The sequence below is a fragment of the Oryzias latipes genome, chromosome 5 (assembly GCF_002234675.1).
Source record: "Oryzias latipes chromosome 5, ASM223467v1".
In the NCBI taxonomy this organism is placed as follows: domain Eukaryota; kingdom Metazoa; phylum Chordata; class Actinopteri; order Beloniformes; family Adrianichthyidae; genus Oryzias; species Oryzias latipes.
This window is the reverse complement of record NC_019863.2, coordinates 20,248,624-20,268,289: the sequence shown is the minus strand read 5'-3', so window position 1 is coordinate 20,268,289 and position 19,666 is coordinate 20,248,624. Positions and strand designations below refer to the sequence as shown.

At 38.7% G+C, this 19,666-nt stretch overlaps 1 protein-coding gene across 1 annotated transcript in view; it reads left to right on the top strand.

Moving 5' to 3' along the window:
• LOC101160313 (dihydropyridine-sensitive L-type skeletal muscle calcium channel subunit alpha-1-like) overlaps nt 1-19,466 on the top strand; it is a 29,975-nt gene extending 10,509 nt beyond the window's left edge. Inside the window, exons 18-40 of the mRNA XM_011475232.2 lie at nt 319-425; nt 1,327-1,414; nt 1,485-1,592; nt 1,663-1,715; nt 2,212-2,358; nt 2,479-2,680; nt 3,090-3,248; nt 3,341-3,451; nt 4,280-4,363; nt 4,505-4,552; nt 4,972-4,998; nt 5,109-5,234; nt 6,072-6,137; nt 6,914-7,005; nt 7,822-7,981; nt 8,159-8,286; nt 12,036-12,132; nt 12,988-13,090; nt 13,284-13,385; nt 13,759-13,889; nt 15,455-15,565; nt 16,494-16,618; nt 17,180-19,466. Coding sequence (XP_011473534.1) covers nt 319-425; nt 1,327-1,414; nt 1,485-1,592; nt 1,663-1,715; nt 2,212-2,358; nt 2,479-2,680; nt 3,090-3,248; nt 3,341-3,451; nt 4,280-4,363; nt 4,505-4,552; nt 4,972-4,998; nt 5,109-5,234; nt 6,072-6,137; nt 6,914-7,005; nt 7,822-7,981; nt 8,159-8,286; nt 12,036-12,132; nt 12,988-13,090; nt 13,284-13,385; nt 13,759-13,889; nt 15,455-15,565; nt 16,494-16,618; nt 17,180-17,189 — 2,385 coding nt within the window. The 3' untranslated portion in view covers nt 17,190-19,466. The remainder of the gene's footprint in view (nt 1-318; nt 426-1,326; nt 1,415-1,484; nt 1,593-1,662; nt 1,716-2,211; nt 2,359-2,478; nt 2,681-3,089; nt 3,249-3,340; nt 3,452-4,279; nt 4,364-4,504; nt 4,553-4,971; nt 4,999-5,108; nt 5,235-6,071; nt 6,138-6,913; nt 7,006-7,821; nt 7,982-8,158; nt 8,287-12,035; nt 12,133-12,987; nt 13,091-13,283; nt 13,386-13,758; nt 13,890-15,454; nt 15,566-16,493; nt 16,619-17,179) is intronic.
• The last annotated feature ends 200 nt before the right edge of the window (nt 19,467-19,666 follow it).

Sequence of the window (19,666 nt, the reverse complement as noted above, 5' to 3'; positions counted from 1 at the left end):
TTCTAATCAAAGGTTGACTGATCAACCTCTGCCCCACATCCGCACCATATATATGAGTGAATCATTTTTTCCAATTTTCCTAACCCATTTTATCACTCAAAATCTAAATGAACCAGATAAACCATTTGAGAAAACCAGCTTATAAAAAAGACAATTGAACTACCTTTTAAAAACTATCAAATAAAAAGATCTTTTTAACCAGATTTAAGAATTACCGGTATGTGATGTGATTCTGCTTTTAACAGTGTTAATTTCAAATACATTTTAAATGCTATTTTTAATTATTTCTTTTTTATATTTTTATTTTTTTACTTTTAGATGACAACTTATGGAGCCATTCTTCACAAAGGATCTTTCTGCCGGAACTCCTTTAATATTTTGGATCTGCTGGTGGTCAGTGTGTCACTGTTGTCCATGGGCATGGAGTAAGTGGAGTCATTAGTGAACTTCCCAGTCTCTGATTATGTTAAAGCTTGGGTTTTAATTTTCCTTTATGAGGGGCAGAATACACCTACAAATCATTGAATTGATTAAAATTTAGACTTTTGTTTGTTCTTCTGTGTTAAGTGCTGAAAGTGATTATGTAAAAAACACTTCATTTACAAAGAATTAGACTATTCTCAGAACAGCAACAGGAAAGTTTGGACCACTTTGGACATTTTGGCTCTGAAAAAACATAGTTTTAGCACTGACAAATAAACAGATGGTGTCAGAAGTCAGAGCTCTGTCACCTCTGATCACCAGCGGGAACCGTCTGCAGAGGTCTGAGTGCACTTCATCTCCCAGCAACCCCTGAGCATAGTTTCTGGACGCCAGACAACTGACTCTCATTTGCAATCACTCATAGTATACCTAAGTACAACAACAATGCTTCTGACTGAAAGGGCATTCTAGAACATTTGTTAATATGAAAGGCCTAATTAATTTACTCATCATGATGATTCAAACGTTTCTCGGGTTATGATTGGAGACAAGGGTGTTTCTGTGCTGTATTGGAAAAGGTCAAATAAATAAGAAACCAGCAGACAGCCATGTGGTCCACCATGACTCACCATTCCCATAAAAAAAAAAACGAACAAAAGATATAGCCTAAAGTCGGAGGAGGTCCTGAACAAGAGACATTTTTTAAGTTTTAATGATGCTGCTGCAACTTACAGATGTAATGAGGATGGACAGCATATCAAAAGGCGTAGATCCTTCCCAGACAGGAATCCACGAGTACAGTCATCCCACACGTCAAAGAGTATTTGTTCTTTGTATTGAGTGGGGTTAATGACAAAACTATGGGCGACACACCGTGACATCTTGTGTGTTTTTGATGTGTAGATCGAGTGCCATCTCAGTTGTGAAAATCCTCAGGGTGTTGAGAGTCCTCCGGCCCCTGAGGGCCATCAACAGAGCAAAAGGACTGAAGGTTTGAGCTTTCACCAACAGCCCTTAAAATGTGTCCATGCTCAATCTTACTGTTGTCCTTGTGGTTTCAGCATGTGGTTCAGTGTGTCTTTGTTGCTGTGAAAACCATTGGGAACATTGTACTCGTCACAATGCTGCTGGACTTCATGTTTGCTTGCATTGGAGTCCAACTTTTTAGAGTAAGTAAAAACATCAAGCATTGGAAGTTTGCCATCTACAGGGGTATTTATTTCTTTGCTTTGCCTTCAGGGCAAGTTCTACTCCTGCACTGACCCTGACCAGATGACAGAGGAAACTTGCAAGTAAGGTTTCTCTCTTTTTTCAAGAATGTTTTCATGTTTTTTGATCATAAAATGTTTGATAACTGTTTTGGTTATTGCAGCCCCACTGTTACTGTTTTTCTTTTCCCTATTGGCTTAATTGCTTTTGTGTTACCCTGCAATTTTCTTTCTGCTTTTTGTCTTTATTGAGGGTTTGATTTGGATTTTTTTACTGTTAACTTCTATCCCACGATTGAAATGTTGGCATTAGATTGATGCTTTAGACAAGTCTTGCCCTTTGGTTTCTATTCATACCAGAGGATGATAACTAAGGAAAAACGGGGTCTAACTTTACTCCCAAAATAATTAAAAAAAAAAATCAGACAGGAACACAAAAGATTTCATGAAGGCATTGGCCCAGTTCACGATCTTCACTGCAATCCCACTACTCTACGCGCTTAAAGACCCACTTAGATAAAAATTGTGTTTTGGGTGTTTTTATTTTGGGTTGACCTGTTCCCCTTACTTTTTTGTTTAGAGGTTGGTACATACGGTACCAGGAAGGAGCACTTCATGAGATGGAGGTCCGTAAACGAGAATGGACCAATGCACAGTTAAATTTTGATAACATCTTCAATGGAATGTTGTCTCTATTCACCATTTCTACATTTGAAGGATGGCCAAAGTGAGTTCTGCTTTCTTTAGAGGGTTTCTTTTAAGAGATTCTGATTTCATTTGTTTTTATTCATGTCTTTACAGGTTTCTGATATTTTCTGATTCATTGTGTTTATGCCCGGTTTGATAGGATTCTCTATAAAGCCATCGATTCCAATATGGAGGATAAAGGGCCGATATACAACAATAGAGTGGCCATCTCAATCTTCTTCATCATCTACCTCATTCTTATTGCTTTCTTTATGATGAATATATTTGTGGGCTTCGTCATCGTCACTTTTCAAGAGCAGGGAGAGCAAGAGTACAAGGACTGTGAGCTGGACAAAAATCAGGTCAGCTCAATGAAGATTCAACTTCCAATTAAAAAGTCTGAATCGTGGCAATTTCTGTTCAGATTTCCTGTAGCTTTCAGTTCTGGGGCCTATTTTATAATTACTTTCATGTCTTAAAAACACAAAACTATCAACATTTCAGATATTTGACTATGAAATTCAAATTGCAAATTTATAATTTATATAACATATTTTAGACTAAACCCAGAACAGAGTTGTCTGTTGATGCTATAGAGGACAAATCTGCATACTGATATAACGCTGATGTTATTGGAAAAGTCAATCCGGTCTTCCATAGGCCTTAGCACCAGAATTTCTAGGTTTACATTCTCAAGCTAAGGGGGAGTGTTGTGACGTGCCAGACTGTTGTGTACATAGTGAAAATCCCTTTTTCCTTCTTCTGCCTCAGCGTCAGTGTGTTCAGTATGCGCTAAAGGCCCGTCCGCTGCGCTGCTACATCCCTAAGAACCCGTACCAGTACCAGGTGTGGTACATTGTCACCTCCTGCTACTTTGAGTACCTGATGTTCCTCCTCATCATGCTTAACACCATGTGTCTGGGAATGCAGGTGCATAATCACACACACTTGAAAACCATGATGGATCTAGGGGGATTTGGGGCTGTAGCACTAAGACTTGTTTCTATTGGTGAACATGACAGCACTGCAACCAGTCAGACCATGTGACGCACCTGTCCGACATGCTGAACGTGATCTTCACCGTGCTCTTCACAGTGGAGATGATCCTGAAACTCATGGCATTCAAAGCCAAGGTCAGTCCCACAATTTGTGTTAATCAGGTCCCTCTGATAGGGTGGGGGTGTGTGTGACATGACTGGGTTTAAAACACTTCATTAATAAATTGATCTTCACTTGGGAATACATGATTATTTTAAAAGATCTATGGATTTATATTTCCTTGAAGCTAATTCTTCAGGCAAAAACAACAGGTATTTGTCAGCTTTTAAATTTATGAATTCACATTGTTATAAATAAAAATTCTTTCTTTATTCAATTTACAGGTGTAGCTATGTAAATAAAGTTTGTCAGTCAATCACTGGACTTTTATTGTTCATTACCTAATATGTTTTATTATTTGATTAAATTCGTATTGCCTTTCTATGATTATTTGTAAAGCACTTTGGGGTATTTTACCAGTAAAAAGTTCTATAAAAATACATTTCTTTTTAATTGAAAGGTGTTACATCAACACTTTAGTACTTTGGGGGCGTTTTCCTGGCTTCTGTAAATTAACTTGACTTTATAAGTTGATCAACAAGATGTTTTACAGTTCATGTGAAGTTTTTTAGTTCCAGTATTTGGAAAAAAAAGTCCTTTAAACTGTTTTAGGGATGTGGGGGAAAACTTAAGACTAATTTGGTGAAAAGTGTCTCTGATTTGAAATTTAATGAAGTCAAAAATATGTCTGTCAAAAGGCCTCAGTTTAAGTTTTAAACACAATCTATGCAGTGGAATTTATCACTGCTTTGGTGTCTGATGGTTTCCATAGGGGAAGAAGTTATGTTTTGAAAGATTCTGACCAAACCTTACCTAGAAAACACTAGAACTTGCAGATTACAGTGCACGCGCTTTGATTGAAGGGCTACTTTGGAGATCCCTGGAACGTCTTTGACTTCGTCATCGTCATTGGGAGTGTTGTGGACGTGATGCTGAGTGAAATTGATGTAAGTACTGTGTTGATGATCACAGCTCACACACAGGACTCTGCCTGTTTTAGTGTGGAGGACACACTCTTCCCATCTGCTTCTACTGAATACTGAACATTCTATTTTTCGCTCATCTCTGTTCTTCTGCTTTCTCTGCAGGGTGCTCTGGCTTCCTCTGGGGGACTCTACTGTCTCCACGGCTGCTCTGTAATTACATCCTACTGAATTTGGTGTGCAGAATGACTGGGTTAGGGAGTAGCTTTTACTGCTACATGAATAATTATGTCCACCACTGCGTAAAGATCGGGTTTTCCTCTTCTGCTCATCTGCTCAAAGCGGTACCAATTAAAAGAGCAGGTCAAATCTCTGATTAGATAACCTCAGTGGATCATACTTCCTTGCAGTGTTTCTCCTTTTACCTTTCTTCTCAGAAACTCAATTCCTTTTAATTTAACACAATGTTGAAAGTGCAATGTGTTCAGACTGATTTCACTTTTATAAGGACTAATCCAGACTGACCAGAGCTTACTGACCTGGAGAGTCCTAGACTAACCCTAAATGACTAATTCAAACTATGCAGAGGTGCAAGTGTTAAAGAATCTCAGAGTGATGTCTTATTTCTGCAGGAAGTGGACCCCATGCAGGCAATCGCAGTGAGTTCTTCATTTTTTTTTATAACTTCTGCCCATTGGATCTGTTTGATCTAACTGAGTGGTTTAACTGTGACTAATTGTTGGGTTTCATCTGTCTTTTGTCTGAAAAGGCATCTGAAAACATGAGTGTGTCGATCACCTTCTTCAGACTGTTCCGTGTCATGCGTCTGGTGAAGCTTCTGAATAGGTCAGAAGGAATACGAAACCTGCTGTGGACCTTCATCAAGTCCCTACAGGTCAGAGAAGTCTCATTGTCCCCAGCTGTCTGATTCTCTGTGTTGATGATGGCTTCGAGAAACTGCATTAAAGTGGTTATTATTAAAGGAAAGGTGCCTTTTTATTTTCTGTAACTTTTGGGGCCAAATCTTTCAAAGCCCATGTAGTTATCCATCTGTTCGTTCATCCATCCATCCATCCATTCATACAACCATCCTCTTCCACTTAGTAAATAAGGTTTTTGATTATTTATCACTATTACTGTTGTTTTGGTTGTTGTAACCAGGTTTTAAATTATTATGATTATTTAACGTTATTAAGAAAAAACAAAGTTTAGCAATCCCCACTGAATGCAGATGTCAAACCTCAATGAATCACCAAGAAATCTATCTTTAAGTAATCATAGGATTTTCACAAAAAGAGCACTCTTTCTTTTAAATCCAAAATTGGATATTTGACAGTAAAATTGTAAATTTGTTATTGCAATTCAGTTTAAACTGTGTTTGTATGTTACACATAATTTTAGCCTTTCATTTTTTCATTGATAAATTTGGTTCATGGATCCTCCATGCAAGCTGATAAATAATTTGATTAGTCACATTGATATCAAAGAAATCCTATTTTTTTATTTGATGTATAAACTAAAAACATTTTTATATTAGTGTTTGTGAATGTCTGTATTTGCAATACTTCATAACATATCAGGTTGGCGAGTAAAATCCTATTTTTGAACAACTACAAGGTTGTTCTTTTCCAATCATCTGATGTCTTTGTTCAAAATCTTTGCATTAATACTTTACGTTGTTGTCTGTTTGCATGTTTTTAACAAATGACATTCTGCACGTGCTTCATCCCAGGCGCTTCCGTATGTGGCCCTCCTCATCCTCATGCTGTTCTTCATATATGCAGTAGTCGGGATGCAGGTAAAATGACACATGCACATGCACAAAGATGCTCCACACCTGAGAATCACTTTTTGGTCCTCACCTGCCACCATAAACACCCAAATACAAAAAGACACAAATGTACACACATTCAAACTGACACCAATGTGCAAACGCAAAAAAACATAACGTAACACATTCAAATGGACATAAAATGCACAAATATACATGCAAACAAACACAAAAAAATACATCTACAAACAGACACAAATACATGCCTACATGCCATACAAACATCAACACAAAGTCACACACATGCAATTGCAAAAAAAAAAAATCATTGGGGAGCAACTCCACTGCAAAGCAGCTCTTCCAAGGAAACTAAAACTTTAGGAAACTCCTCAGGAAGATTTTGACATTTCCCTAGAGGAGCAAGGAATTGAACCACAGACCTTGCAGCAGAACATACTGTTTTACCTGCAGCTGTGATAATATCTCCTAAGAAGACATGCAAAAGAGCATGTAAACAAATCACAGAATGATACAAAATAACACACAAATCACATTCAGACATACAGCACACACACCCTTTCACATTGAAAGCTTTTGCACATAATGTTCTACAGTTTCTCAGATGGTCAATGTTCAGATTAGATTTTTTCACAGTCTTTAGAGTGTGGATGTTTTTTTTTTTTGTTTTTTGGGGAAGATAAAAATTGTTCTTTGTTATTTTTTCCCCAAAGAAACCTAAAAATATCTATCATGTTTTTGGTGTTGTCTTTGGTGTTGAACTTCTTTCCGTTTCTGTTTTGCAGGTGTTCGGGAAGATAGCTCTGATGGACGGCACATTCATCAACAGAAACAACAACTTCCAGACGTTTCCCCAGGCGGTGCTGCTGCTATTCAGGTGTGTTTAAGTTGGTGATGTTTACTCCATATGGTGTTGATCAAAATCTGTCATTTATACCTTTACTGTTTAACGAAAAGTCACTGTTACACGGCCCTGTTGAAGTATTTAGAATTTTGTTCAACTGAGTCATATGGAATAGAACTCATGCATCTATTAGTTATCCTAATAGTTTGTATTCACAACCACAAGTATGAACTTAAAGTTGTGCAGGTGAAGTTGCTCTGCAGGTGTGTTCAAGTGAAGGTGCTCTTTAGGTGAGTGCAAGTGAAGGTGCTTTGCAGGTCTGTTCAGGTGCATGTGCTTGTGTGTCCAGGGGAAGTTGCTCTGCTTGTGTTTTTGTTTAGGTGAAGCTATGTTGCAGGTATGTTCAGCTGAAGGTGCTTTGCAAGTGTGTTCAAGTGCAGCTATGCTGCGTGTGTATTTAAGAGAAGTTGCTTTGCAGCTGTGCTCAGTTAACCCTTGTGCTATCCTATGGGTTCAAGATGACCATTGACGTGTTCTCCCTACCATGACAAAGGTGGATAAAGGTGGAGAGGATTTCATGTAATCCATGGAAACCAGTGAAGATCACAAATCATTGAAGAAAAAAGGTTCAGCGCACTGTCTGGTGGGGTCAAGATAACCTCACTCCCAATGTCAAAGTGCCTAGGATAGCACAAGGGTTAAGGATACATTGCAGGAGTGTTTAGGGGAAGTAGCTCTACAGGTGTGTAGCATTGACCCCACAAAAATGTTCTTAAGGTTTACAGAAATGGGTTTTATTCATATTCCGTCAGTATTCCGAGGCTGAGTGTGATGTCTTCGTACCTGCAGGTGTGCTACAGGGGAGGCGTGGCATGAAGTGATGCTAGCCTGCATGTATGGGAAGAAATGTGACCCAAAATCTGACTTCCTGCCTGGAGAAGAGAACACCTGTGGGTCTAACTTTGCCATCATCTACTTCATGAGCTTTTACATGCTCTGTGCTTTTCTGGTAAGCTTCTTCCTCCGTGAGCTCACTCAGAGTAGACACTGTCTTTAAATCTCATGATAGCAGGGAACAGGAGGTGCTCCAGGGGGCAGCAGAGGTGGTTTGTTAGATCTACATTTACAGTTTTTTGTTTTTTTTTAGCAAAGATAATTGCCCATTCTACTTCTGTTTTCATTACAGATTATAAACTTGTTTGTGGCCGTCATTATGGACAACTTTGACTACCTGACACGTGATTGGTCCATCCTTGGCCCGCAGCACCTGGACGAGTTCAAAAAGATCTGGGCAGAGTATGATCCAGAGGCAACGTGAGTGCTACTGATAGTACAGGAACAGGGTTGTGCTCTTTAAAAAACCTATGCACAGGCAAGTACTGGGTGGGACCAGGTAGAAATCTTAGCAAAAACTTTGGTTCTCATCTAGAAAAATGGGTATTGAAAAAATTAATGATCAAAGAGAATAATTATCAATTGTTTCTCTTCCTATTATACCATGGTTCGGGTGAATTCTCGATTGTGATTGGCAGCTGGGGGTGCATTAAAAAGTGATAACGCGCAGTGAAAATGCAAGCCTAAAAAAAAAGCTTCGGTCACATAGCTTAAATGTTGTATATTGCTGCGCTGGCTTCTTTAAAACAAAATTTAGCTTCATTATCTAGACAAGATCATCATAATCTAGATCAGGGGTGTCAAACTTACGGCCCGCGGGCCGTTTCTGGCCCACCAGGTGGTTTACTCCGGTCCACACATGAAGAGTAAAAATCATAAGGATGTTTAAAAAAGAAAGCAAGTTTCTAGTCCATTCCTGTGGCGAGTTATGATTTTTTGAAGAAATAACTGAAATGTGCAATTTCGCCACTAGGGAGAGCAAAGGAAAAGCTTAACAGGTGAAACAACATAACTCTGCAATGTACCAAAAACGAAACCTAACAGCTCTGTGTCTGGGTAGGCAGTAGTTTGGTTCCCTGTTAGCTTCATCACTGAAGGATGATCAGTAGTGACACCCTAATGACCAAAGTGTTGTCAAAAAAAAAAAGGTTGAAGTGAAGTCCTGAGCTTTCCAGGAAAATGGCAAGCGTTTTATTTGTTCACGGAGCTGAATGCTAACCTGCATGCTTGGTATGTCATCAACAGGTTCTCCAAGAATCTAACATTCAGCTCCACTATGAGACTCTCCACAAAGAAAAGTTTCACCATTTGCAGTTAAGAAAAAAAAGATTTAGCAACTATTAGCTGGACCAATAAATAACCATCTGGATTTACTGCAGCCGTGACGTCAATGATGGAGCAGTAAAAGTTAGCTACCTTATTGCAAACAAGTTGGAGCAAACATCCAAATCATTTTCTGATGGTGAACTTATTGAAAAATGCTGAAGGCTGCAGAAGTCTTGTTCCCAAAAAGAAGTCGACCTAAAACATGAGTCTGTCAAGAATTACGACTCCAGATCCAACATCTCTGAGGAAACATGGGCAGCCATTTGAAGGAATCCAGTCATTTATTGTATTTTCAGTCACTATTGATGAAAGCACCAACATCACAGATAGGTACAGCTGTGCATATTTATTAGAGGTGATGAAGAGACTGTCACAGTGGAGTTTCTGGAGTTGATGGACACAACAACAACCGATGACATAGTCAGCTCTTTAGTTACTGTGCTGGACAATGTTGGAGTGAACTGGTCACATGAAGAAATTTTGGTCACTGATGGCGCTCCATCAAAGGTCAGGAAGAAGGCAGGTGTTGCCACAAAATTCAGGCAGAAACCAGGAAAAGATTCTTATAATAATGAATGATAATAATAATGGACATTTCATTGTGTTTTGCACACTTGAATGACAGTAAATGTGTTTCTGCACAGGATTTGAATCCTGTGCAAATCCGGTGAAGTTTCAAGAGAGAAAGGAGGTTAACTCCAAACTCTTATGTTCACAAATGTTTGCAAGTTTAATTTAGTGTAATTTTGTCATCATTTGGACGTTTACATTTTAGGAAGACGTTTCATTTTTTTCTGTAGCCCCTCTTAAATTTATTATCAGGATTGCTTCAGATTAAAAATATTCCGTCTATATAAAATTGAACAAACCAATATTTTTTAAAGTAAAATTAATTTTATTTAAGATCCATTGGCCTCTGTGAATGAATGTGTAATAAGAAATGATTAGGCTACCATATTGGTTGAGGCATGTTTTCCAATTGGGTAAAAAAACAAGAATAAAGCTTTATTTTGCCTTCACGCTACTGGTCCGGCCCACTTGAGATCAGACGGGTTGAATGTGGCCCCCGAACCAAAATGAGTTTGACACCCCTGATCTAGATAATCGTGATGATTAGCAAATATAGTGATTTCCTTTGCTGCTGCTTTCAAGGTTGGAGAGGTGCACAATGTAACAAATAGTCCGCTTTTTGTCAAAAAAAAGCAATCCAAACTGAAAAATTAACACTAAAGTCCCAAAACTGGTTGAATATTTATTTCTTTTATCAGTGGCCATGGTACAAGCAAAGTAATGGCCTTCATGTTAGATGGTTGAAGCTTTTGTGAAGTGCGTTAAAATCTATTAATGCACACTTCGAAGGCCATTAACCCTTACTTATGACATGCCAACATCTGTCTTAGCCCAGGCTTCTATGGAAAACTCAGTAGCAATTTTATTCAGGGCTTTTAAAGTTAAACAAGTTTGGTTTTTGTCTGCTCATTTTTGGAAGTCGTAATTGACAGCAGCCAAAAAATGTAGAATAAAATCATATTAATAAAAAATAGTACAAAAAAATCACATTAAAAAAGAAAAAAAAACGAGGGCCAAATTTGACCCTGTTGCTTCACCAGGGTAAAAGAATAATGAAAGTCAGATTTCATCATTCTTCCTTATAAAGTAATTGAAAACTCCTGGATTGTGCAGGGAATCTACTCAAGTTCTTACCATTTTTTTATACTTGCAACTGGTCCCAGCATTGCTAGTTGTTGTTGTGTCTTTCTTTTTATCCTTGAATTTAGGTTTCTATACACATTTCTCCCTTCCTGTTAGCTCCACCGTTTACTTACTAGTTTCCAGATAAGTTGATCAAAGCTTCTGGAGAATGTTCGCATTCATTTCTCATTACCATGCACTTATTGTGTCAGAACAGAACAATACATGGCCCTTTACACAAAGATTGCTGTTTTTAAAGAGAAGAATTAATGAATAGTGTGAGCAGAGGAGTTTTAGAAATGTAAATATTTTAATGCTTATTATTCACATTTTTAAAGACAGAAAAACAGAAAGATTTGTGTAAGAACACTTTCAGAGGACTTAGAAGGGATGCCATCCACCATGTCTGGACCACATTAGGTCAAATCTGATTCTATCCAATTTCAGGCAAGTTTGTAAAACATAGCAGCGAGACAAGAGATCATAGAAGCTGTCCATTCAGTGCATTGCTTTTTTCCCAGCATGCATTGCTGCATGAAGTTTCCATTAGGGTGCAGAGTGTGGGAATTCCTCTTCTGTTCCATTTGGTGTAGTGTATGGTTTGTTTCAACACAGTGCTGACTGTTGTCTCAAATGTTATTTATAGTGTAAATCAGTGTTTTTCAACCTTTTTTGAGCCACGGCACATCTTAACCTTGACAAAAATCCCGCGGCACACCAGCATCCAAAAAAAAAAGAAAAAAAGCAGAAATTCATGGTCTGTATTGATCGACAGACCCCCCTCCCCCGGCAATCTCACGTGCATTTTTGTGATAACTGTGGCAGAAAAAGCACGAAGTTTCAGCTGTTTTTTCTAAGAGATGAAATAAAAGTTAAGTTAGAAAATTTAGAAACTGTTTGCTTGTTTGTTGTGGTTTCAAGACGTTTAACAAGGACGACTCATTGTGCGCTCAGACACTGTCCCTTTAAGCCAATGCATCATGGGAGATATAGTGTGAAAACTGTCGAAAATGGGCAGAAAGACTCGCGTCTCTGAGCTTCATTGTTTTGTTCACTTGTTCCACGGTCTGACACCGGACTCTGTGGAACACTGGTGTAGATAAACTGACTTTATAAATTCAATTCAGTAATAGTAGTATTCTTCCCTAAAGGGGGCGCATCAAGCACCTGGATGTGGTCACTCTCCTGCGGAGGATTCCTCCTCCTCTGGGATTTGGGAAGTTCTGCCCTCATCGCATCGCTTGCAAGGTAAGATGGCTTGTTAAGATGAAAGATTTTGGAAAAATTCTGTCATTTCAGTTAAAAGTCAGGGCTTCTGTGACACGCGATCTTGAGGAAAATATTGATGTTTTCATAACTGGCCTGGCAAGATTTGTATTTTTCTCTTCCTCCCATGGTTGACAGACCAGCTCGTATCAGAAAGAACATTGCATGCATTTCTGCAGACTTTTTCATGACTCCCCCAACGAGTTCAGAAAAAATAAACAACAGGCTTTCCTTCATGCAATGATGTAACCTTTGCAAACCAAAAGTCTTGTTTCTTCCACACCTCCTGTGATTAAAGATGGGCCTGAAGGGTCAGCCAGTCTGTGAAAGGTTTTTTTCCAGTTTAGAATTACCCGCCTTCATTTACTGTCTGTTTTATATCATGAATTCCAAAATTTGCTCAAAAAAACTTAATAAAGAAATCCTTTTATTTAGCGAATTCAGAGGGACACCATTGACAACTGTAAAAACAAAATGATTGTTAGTAATGAGGGTTACACCTAGATTACCAAACTATCTGAACCTCTAATCCACATGGTGCTAACTAAATTGAATGACAACAATCAATAATTAAGTAGGCTGCCAGATCTTGACATAGATCATACGGTTAAAAACATACCTTACATTTTCATAGATTTTCTTTTCCCCTTTATTTTTATAAAATAAAAAAGCTTTAAACTTGGTTTTAATTTTAGAATTTAATCCTGTCTTCCTTTTTGGCTAAAAGGCGAATTGCTTCTGCTTATCACTGCCACTATCATTTTCCATCTGTGCTAGACTGTGACAACAATGTAACTATAAAGCCTTTAGGTCATTTCTCATTTATTTTGTGTGCAGAGGTTGGTCTCCATGAACATGCCTCTCAACAGTGATGGGACGGTCACCTTCAATGCCACTTTGTTTGCATTGGTCAGAACGGCATTGAAAATAAAGACAGAAGGTTTGTGTTCATCTTTTTGTGAGTTAGGATAGGGTTAGAGTAAAACACAAAGATCCATTTTCTGCAGGAAAATTACCCTAATTTGTCATAATAGGTTAATTTTTTAAATGAGTGTGCAGTAGATGAACTTGCAAAAGGCTGTGATTGTGAGTAAAAGTACAGATTGACCATGTCTTTTTTGTGTTGTTTTTAGGTAACTTTGAACAAGCAAACGAGGAGCTGAGAGGAATCATCAAGAAGATCTGGAAGCGCACCAGCATGAAACTGCTGGATCAAGTCATTCCCCCCATTGGAGGTCAGTCACAATGAGCTGGCAGATACAAGTTCTGCTTGATCTGGATCTCAATAAATATCATTGCTGATTTAAAAGAAACATAAATATGAAGGATGAGGTTCACAGATCACTTGGTTTCAATAACTGACGTTTTAAAAGTGTTAAAGGTAAAGCACAAAAATCCCCAAAACAGTAAGGACAACTGCCAATCAGCAGAGTAACAGCAGCTGAGCTGCTTTTTCAGAGGCTGTTTTCTTTATCAGAGCTTCATATACGTCCAATTTGGTCAGAAGCAGGCACACATACAGAGATAGTCGATCTACTGCGATGACAGAAAATAGGACAGATATGCTGTTTAAGAAGTGGCGGCCCACTCACTCTGGTTTATCCTCAGATGATGAGGTGACTGTGGGGAAGTTCTACGCCACCTTCCTCATCCAGGATTATTACAGGAAACTGAAGAAGAGGCAGGAGGAATACTACGGCTATCATCCCACAAAGAAGAGTGCCACCCATGAAATACAGGTTCTGCTCAAGTCACTCATCTTCTTCTGTCTGCTGGTTCCTCCATGTCTGAGCCTCTATCTCCATAGTCTTCCCCCAGCTGCATGTCCTCACCTCTCAAACCCACCATTTCTGTTTTCCTCTTTCTTGACCTCATTTCTGACAATCAAAGCCATTCTGTCTGGCTTTGCCCCAGGGGGTAAAGCCCAACTGATCAGATGAACAGGTTCAAGTGTCCCCTCCAGCAAAGAGTGTCTTTTGCCTTAAGCAGGACGGCCAAGTCAGCTTCAAACATTTAGCCCTGGTTTTATTTTAAAAACATGCCTCGAGTCTCCTACACAGCGAATTGAGGGTGCAGGAACTTTACTGCTCTTTAAAGAAAGCCAAATCGAAGCCCTTTAAAACAAACACTCAGTTTATTTTTACAAAAAACAATTTAGTGATTACTTCTACAGCATGCAACCAGAGGGTGACTCTGGATATAAATCAGGTGAATGGAGAGCATCATCATCTCAACCTCAATCCAAATCCTCTTTAAAAAAGACTTTCTTTCAGCAAACAATGGTTAGAGAATTTTTTACTGTAGGGTTTTTATGGTGAAAGTCCTGCATATCAGGTTGTTCTGAACTTCTCTGAAAAATCTGCAGCTGATCAAAAACACTACAGAGTTGTGACAACAGTTGGTAGAAGGACACATTACTTCACGTTTGCTTCTCTGTTAAAAGTAGATTTTAAACATCTTTTACAAACATCCACTGAAGGCTGATGGATCTTTATTTTTCTCAAAGAAATGACTGTCAAATTTTCTTAAATCAGGTGTTAAGCTGGTCCAAACACCACCAGGAAACAGCCAGACTGAGAACCCCTCTGCAAAGGGTACTCTGTCGAAGTGTGGAGGCTTCTGGTCCAGTAATACAACAAAAGTGAACGCTGAATTTCTATGATAAACCTCCGGCAGTGCTTATTTTTAAAGTTTTATCACCCCTGTGCAAGAGCTTAGTAAATAATAAATAGTTAAAATTTTGAAGTACATCGTTTATCTATATTATCTATGTCTACTTATCTATTATCTATTAACATCATCCATCTTCAACCATCCTCCACCACAAAAGGACCGTTTCTTTTACTAGATGCGTTTCATCCAAAGATGTGAAGTTTTTTTAAACATAAATGTATTTAGATATTTGTGACAGAAAAGTTCACAGTTCCCTCATTTTCCCCACCATGACCTTCCTTTTTCAATTCAATTCAATTTTGTTTATATTGCCAAATATCGCAACACAGTTGTCTCAACGCGCTTCACACCAATAATTGTACAAAAATATAGAATCAGTCATAAAATAAAAACAATAGCTGGTTACTAAACTAAAGCTAGACAGAGCCTGGACATCCCTGCTCTTAGACCCTCCTTCTGGGTTTTTAATCTTATTGTCAGCTGATGAACATAGCGGTACATTGCATGCGTCATTGTACCATTGTACCAGACCTTGTACTTCGTGTCTTTTCTGATCAAGTAGCCTGGACCTCAGGTTTTTGGTTTTGAATCTACAGCTTTGATGCTGTAACCTGAACTCTGTGTCTGTCAGGCTGGACTGAGGAACATAGCAGAGGAGGCGCCTGCAGAGCTGCACAGGTCCATTTCTGGAGACCTGCTGGCTGAGGAGGACTCTGACCACGGAGTGGAGGAGATATTCAGGGTAACAGTCATCGCCTGTGCTGGGGCAAGATTTATTTTTTCATTCCAATCCAGAGATGTGTGAGAATAATAATGGTTGAGGATAAGTATTACAACCCTTACTTTAGATTAAAGTTAATCACAGATAACTTCGCAATCATGTGGAACAGGAGCTGAAGTTCTGCAGAGTTTTTCTGGAGTTTCTCACCATTCTTCAACAAAGAAGTAGTGGAGGCAGCAGCTTTTACCTTTAACTTTAGGTTTTGCAACAAGGCAACAGTTTTGAATAAATATCTTTGCAGGGTTCACAAAACTGGAATAGCTTTAACTGAACCTCCAAACCCCTGTTTGCATTTCTGTGGATCGAGATATCCCACTTCTGAACCCAAAATCATTGAAATGAGAGGAGGTGAATACGTTTTGATTGACCCTCCAATGATTTTTGCCAAGAAATGCACTTTCTACTATATAAATATCTATATCAAGATCTTGGAGGTAACACATGTATTTAGCTCTGCTGAGGAACCTATCGTTTTACCCTGTCTGCAGGGGAATCTTTTGTTAAGTTAGGATCTCATATATATGACAGCATGAGTTCATGATTTCGAAGTCCACCTTTGTTTAGCCCCCCCGTCCTGGCTAAAGTGAGCCAGAACGTCAGATTTAAGAGTCCTCTGTGACCCTGATCCAGTTTTTTTTCCGCTTTGGACAGCTTTCAGTTTTGATCAGAATAAAGCAACGGAGGAACCGAGCAGAAATAACCAACAGTGTCAATTAGTAGCACATTATTGTTGCCATGGTAAAAAAATTTAAGAGCTCCAGCCATTTTTACAGAGGTTTCTGCATTTAATACTTCTTACCACCATCTTTTTGTGGAGATTTCACTTTTGTCTTGATGCCTCTGAGATGTTTCAGTGATGTGATGTGTCCATAAAACGCCGTTTCCTCAGAGACAAGCCAGTCTGTTTGGAAACCATTCAGACCCGTTTGCTGTAGAGACCGACCCAGCCTACACCAGCCAGCGCCCCCTGCAGATGGACGAAGGCTTCACTAACAACATCAGCATGAGTCAAAGGTCTGTCACACCATCTGCATGGTTGGGTCTGTGGTTCGCTCTCATTTTCACACAGTAAATGGTTAAAAGGTGTTAAAAGGCGTTAAAAGAGGTGTGTCCTTGATGCACCACGCAAGGTGTCCATGATGGAGCCCAAATCATAACAATACCAACACTGTGTTCAACAGAAATAATAACGGCTTTTCCTTCTGCTCTCATTATGGCAATATCATGTCTGTCCCTCCACTCAAGTTGTGTCTGCAACACAATATTACAAGTTTTTTTTTTTTTTTCGCAGCATTAACCGTCATGTTAACATGATGCTGCAGGGTTCATGTTAGACATAAGGATGCTAATCTGCTTTTCTAAATTCAACCTTATGGAATATCTGCAGGATTCATGTCTGTTTTTAAAAATTCACAGAACTTCCTTGCTCATGCTCACCTCTTAAACTTCTCAACACTCGAAACACAAGCAGGTGTGAGAAGGCACGTGTTAGCCATCTCACCAGAACAAAACTGGACTATTGGAACCACAAACCTTTTTTTAAATCCTGTCTTTGTTTTTCTTCGCTTTTTCCAGTCAATTCTGACCCCTGTTCTGAGGATCCAAAGATCTGAGCCTTGACTTCAAACGATGGACTCTGATGAAAGGCAGTGAAGGTCAACCCTTCCTGCTGGATGTTCTCTCTTCACTGACTGACGTCATTTAGAGCTGAATCTCCATTCATGACAACTTGCTGTTGGTAGTTTTTTTAGCCTCATTCTCTTGTAAATTCTAACTCAACAGAAAAAACATATTTCAACCAAACATTCTAAGTGGACCTCCAGTTTCTTTAAAGAGCCTCTTGGTGCAAATGGTTGCCATTAGACATTTCAGCTCAACAACAAAAACAGATTCAATTCAATTCAATTCAGTTTTATTTATGTAGCCCAATATTACTACACAGTTTTTTAGAATAGGCTCCATACCGGTAATTGTACAAAACATAAAATCTGTTTATAAAATACAATACCTGATGGCTAAACCAAACTAAACAGACTCAACTAAACTGGGCATCCCTGCCCTTAGACCCTCCTTCTCGGTAAGGTAAAACTCCTAAAAAAAAACTAATCCTGGGGAAATCAGGGATTTCTAAATGAAGGAGGGATCCTCTCCCAGGACGGACAGGCGATGTGCCACAACTCTTAGAGATGAGTTAGCTTAACTCTAGCTTATCTACCTACATGTTTGAAAAGTGTACCAGATGGGCTTCATCCAGATGGAACTGTGGGCGAAAGACGAGCCAGAGACGAGGTTCACGGCCTCACATGAACTGGGAGCCTATTCCGTAAGACAGGGGCTTGGTGGCAAAAGACTCTACCTTCAACTGTACTTTTGGAAATTCTGGGAACCACAAGCAGTCCTGCATTTTGTCAGCAAAGTGTTCTGATTGGATCGTAAGGCACTATGAGATCTATAATATAGGACGAGAGGATTTTAAACTTGATTCTATCAACTGGGAACCACAGGAGTGATGTGTTCTCTTCTTCTAGGTCCTGCTAACAATCTTGCTGCTGCATTCTGAACGAGCTAAAAACTTTTTAAAGAACTTTAAGGGCACGCTACTAGCAAAGGCACGCTGCTCGCAAAAACATAGATAAGAGCAAACAAGAGATGACAACAATAATCAACAAGTGTTTAATTAAAAATTGGATGGACCAGGGAGTAATTAGTATTCCTTTTTATTGTCCAAAGTTTTCCTTTTTATTATTTATTAATTATTCTAAAGCATCACAAAGACATGTTTGAACTAAACAGGACTAGGCCAAGCCCAGTGCTCTGTGGCACTCCATGACTGATGTTGCTGTGTGAGGAAAACTCATCATTTACATGAACAAACTGGAATGCATGACAAAAAACGGTTTTATTTACACGCTCTAGTTACTGAAATTTTTTTATAATGCATTGTGTCTAATGTAGCATTAAGATATGAAAGAACAAATAAAGAGATGAGTGCACTGCCTGCTGCCGAAAGAAGATCTTTGTAACTGTGAATAGGAATTTCAATGCCACTGTGTTGATTTGCAACAGTTTTCTCAAGAATTTTAGGAATGAGACAAAATAAAGAATATTGTTGATGTGATCTCAGAAAGGCCAAATGGAACATAAATACTTAAAGAAATTTTGGTTAACAGTTATTTCTGAAGTTGTGATTTCTTAAAAACATGGAGATTGGGACTGTCCCTGACTGCAGCAACTCTCCAACCACCACTTTGTTTTTTTCCTGTGTATATTTTTACTTGTGACATTTACTTATTTATTTGATTCATTTGATTAAAACAACTGGAAAATGTAATCAATTAAAATTGATCTAATCTGTTTTGCTTCTGGACTGTAACCTTTTGATAAAAGTTCTTTTTATTTTACTTTTTAAAAGTCAGATAAATAAAATAGTGAAATGGGTAGAAAATCAACATGAGGTAGTTTCCCTGAACAGGAACCAAATGTTAAATGTATTTATTTGTGCTGTAACATTTTACATGTTAGTGAAAATGTTGCTTTGGTTTAGCAGGAAAGACAATCATGCAGAGTAAGTGTCTAATCATGATCACTGCAAGTTTGACATCCCTACGGGACTGAGTCAGATATATCGAAGGTTTTATTGGGTCTCAGGTAACAGGAGATGAGAGCATGTTGTCTGTGTCCTGCAGAAAACTTTTGAACCACAACTCAAGTGGAAATGACGAAAAGAGACATGGTGGATTAAGCCACAGAAGGTTCTTTGTTCTCTTACAGATGGCTCACAGAGAGGAGCAACAGAAGCAACAGCAGAGAACTAATGACTGGAGGTCTTCTTCTGACTCAGAAAATAAAAAACTGCTTTCTTGGTCTGCGTCTCTTTAATGAGCTGGAAAATCTGACAAATGTCTGTGCTTGGACAAAAAGTTCCAAATTGACTGCAAGGTTTGTTAGGTTCACAGTAACAACAGTTGCATTGTCTAAAAAGAAACACTTCTTCTGACTTCTTCATATTGCAGCTGCATTCATCAACACTCCCTCCTTTTTCTGATGGAATCATGGGAGGAG